This window comes from Cynoglossus semilaevis, chromosome W (genome assembly GCF_000523025.1).
Source record: "Cynoglossus semilaevis isolate Cse_v1.0 chromosome W, Cse_v1.0, whole genome shotgun sequence".
Classification (NCBI taxonomy): Eukaryota; Metazoa; Chordata; class Actinopteri; order Pleuronectiformes; family Cynoglossidae; genus Cynoglossus; species Cynoglossus semilaevis.
In genome coordinates this window covers 391,482-393,460 of record NC_024327.1, presented here as the reverse complement: position 1 = coordinate 393,460, position 1,979 = coordinate 391,482, and the positions used below count along the sequence as shown (strand labels likewise).

General features: G+C 35.8%; 1 protein-coding gene across 1 annotated transcript in view; it reads right to left on the bottom strand.

Annotated features, from left to right (window-relative positions):
* Positions 1-807: 807 nt before the first annotated feature.
* The window catches only part of LOC103396875 (kinase suppressor of Ras 2-like), an 18,616-nt gene continuing 17,444 nt past the window's right edge, over positions 808-1,979 (bottom strand). Inside the window, exons 3-4 of the mRNA XM_025052903.1 lie at positions 892-1,039; positions 808-827 (exon numbers count right to left, since the gene is read on the bottom strand). Coding sequence (XP_024908671.1) covers positions 808-827; positions 892-1,039 — 168 coding nt within the window. The remainder of the gene's footprint in view (positions 828-891; positions 1,040-1,979) is intronic.

The following is a 1,979-nucleotide window of genomic DNA, read 5'->3' as shown; positions in this document are numbered from 1 at the left end:
AGAGGAATTAATAAAATACTACATTTGTATTTGTCATTGCTCCTTAAAATATGTTTAACAAACACATCTGTATGAGACAGTTTTACATCACTGTCGTTTTAATAATATGCAATGCATCTTGGACTTCAGCACCCTCTGCTGGATAATAAAGGAACTGTTTCGGATCCTTAGCAATTTTTGTTTGTTTGTTTGTTTTTAACCAGACGACCTCCCTGACCCAACCCTACATTTAGCTGTTGGGCCCACATGAATGAGTAAAAGGACCAACCTGAGGTTAAATGTTAATCAAGGGAACATCAACGTGCAGCCGTTTAAGTTTTTATTTTGAAAGTAAGACACTCTGGACACCTGCCACCAGAACCTCCATAGAATAAACTGCATTTATATTTTATGTCACTGTAGTCAATATCTTATTGTAGTTCAATAAGATATTGCTTTAAAAAGAATATTGTACATCAGAGATAATATACATTTTATTACATTATTTGATAAAATAATGGAGTAATATAGGAAGGGACATAATGTAAAGCAATGTTTCCCAAAGACAAGTGGGTCACAAGAGATTTTTTTTTTTTTTGGGTTGTCTCGCATCATGTTTCCCAGGAGTTTACGAATAATGTCTATTGACTTGGGTTGCGAAGGTTTGTGACTTTTAAAATATGGGTCCCCAGAAAAAAAAGTTTGGGAAACACTGATGTAAAGAACTAAAAAATATCTTTATTAGCATAATGACTTTTTAGTTCTTTTTGACATTTAAATTCTGCAGCATTTAAATAAAAAAACAAAAAATTTATGAAATGTTGTTCACTAAGGTGACGGGTTAAAGGCTGCATGACAATAAATCACTTTCACTTTAACCTGAAACTACTAAAAAAATGACGTGGGTCTCACCGAGCTGGTGGGCCTTTTTCAGGCAGGACAGTGAGGCATTGAGTCGAGCACACTCCTCCTCATTGGCACCAAACTTCTGCAGCAGCTCACACACCTGCTCCTCATTCATGTCGAGCAGACCCTCCAGGGTCACCTCACCTGGAATCTCCTGCAGAACACATACAGCACAGGTTTAAACCACAATTATTAGCACTATTAATCCAACAGATTGAACAATTACTGTAAATGTCAGTAATGGCCGACAAGTTGAGGTTATGAAGTATCAGCTTTAACTAGTTTAATCAGTCCAGTTTAACCAGTTGTTCATATTACTTCTATCATGTAATCCGTATTGATGAAAAGGATTAAACTGTACAACAAATATTCTGTTTTTAAAGCTACTGCCAAAATGCACTAATGACTAAAATTAACCAACTTGATGAAGCTAACGTCTGGTTAAACATATTTTTATTAAAGGCAATTAAATTGCGATTACCGTATTTTCCGAACTATGAGTAGCTGCGGAGTAAAAGTCGCACCAGCCAGAAAATGCATAATGAAGAAGAAAAAAACATACAGTGGTATGAAAAAGTTTGGGCACCCCTGATCATTTTCAAGATTGTCCTTTATGTATCATTGGTTGTTCGGAACAACAATTTCAATTAAATATATCATATAGCAAACAAATACAGTAATATTTAAGTGAAATGAAGTTTATAGGATTTCCAGAAAGTGTGCAATAATTACATAAACAAAAGTAGGCATGTGCATAAATTTGGGCACCCTTGTTGTTTTATTGATTTGAATACCTTTTGCACTAATTATTGGAACACAAAATTTGTTTGGTAAGCTCATTGACCCTTGACTAAATACACAGGTGAAGCCAATCATGAGAAAGGGTATTTAAGGTGGCCAGTTGCAAGTTGTTCTCCCCTTTGCATCTTCTCTGAAGACTGGCAACATGGGAGCCTCAAAACAACTGTCAAATGACCTGAAAACAAAGATTGTTCAACATCATGGTTTAGAGGAAGGATACAAAAAGCTAGCTCAGAGATTTCAGCTGTCAGTTTCCACTGTGAGGAACATAGTGAGGAAATGGAAGACCACAG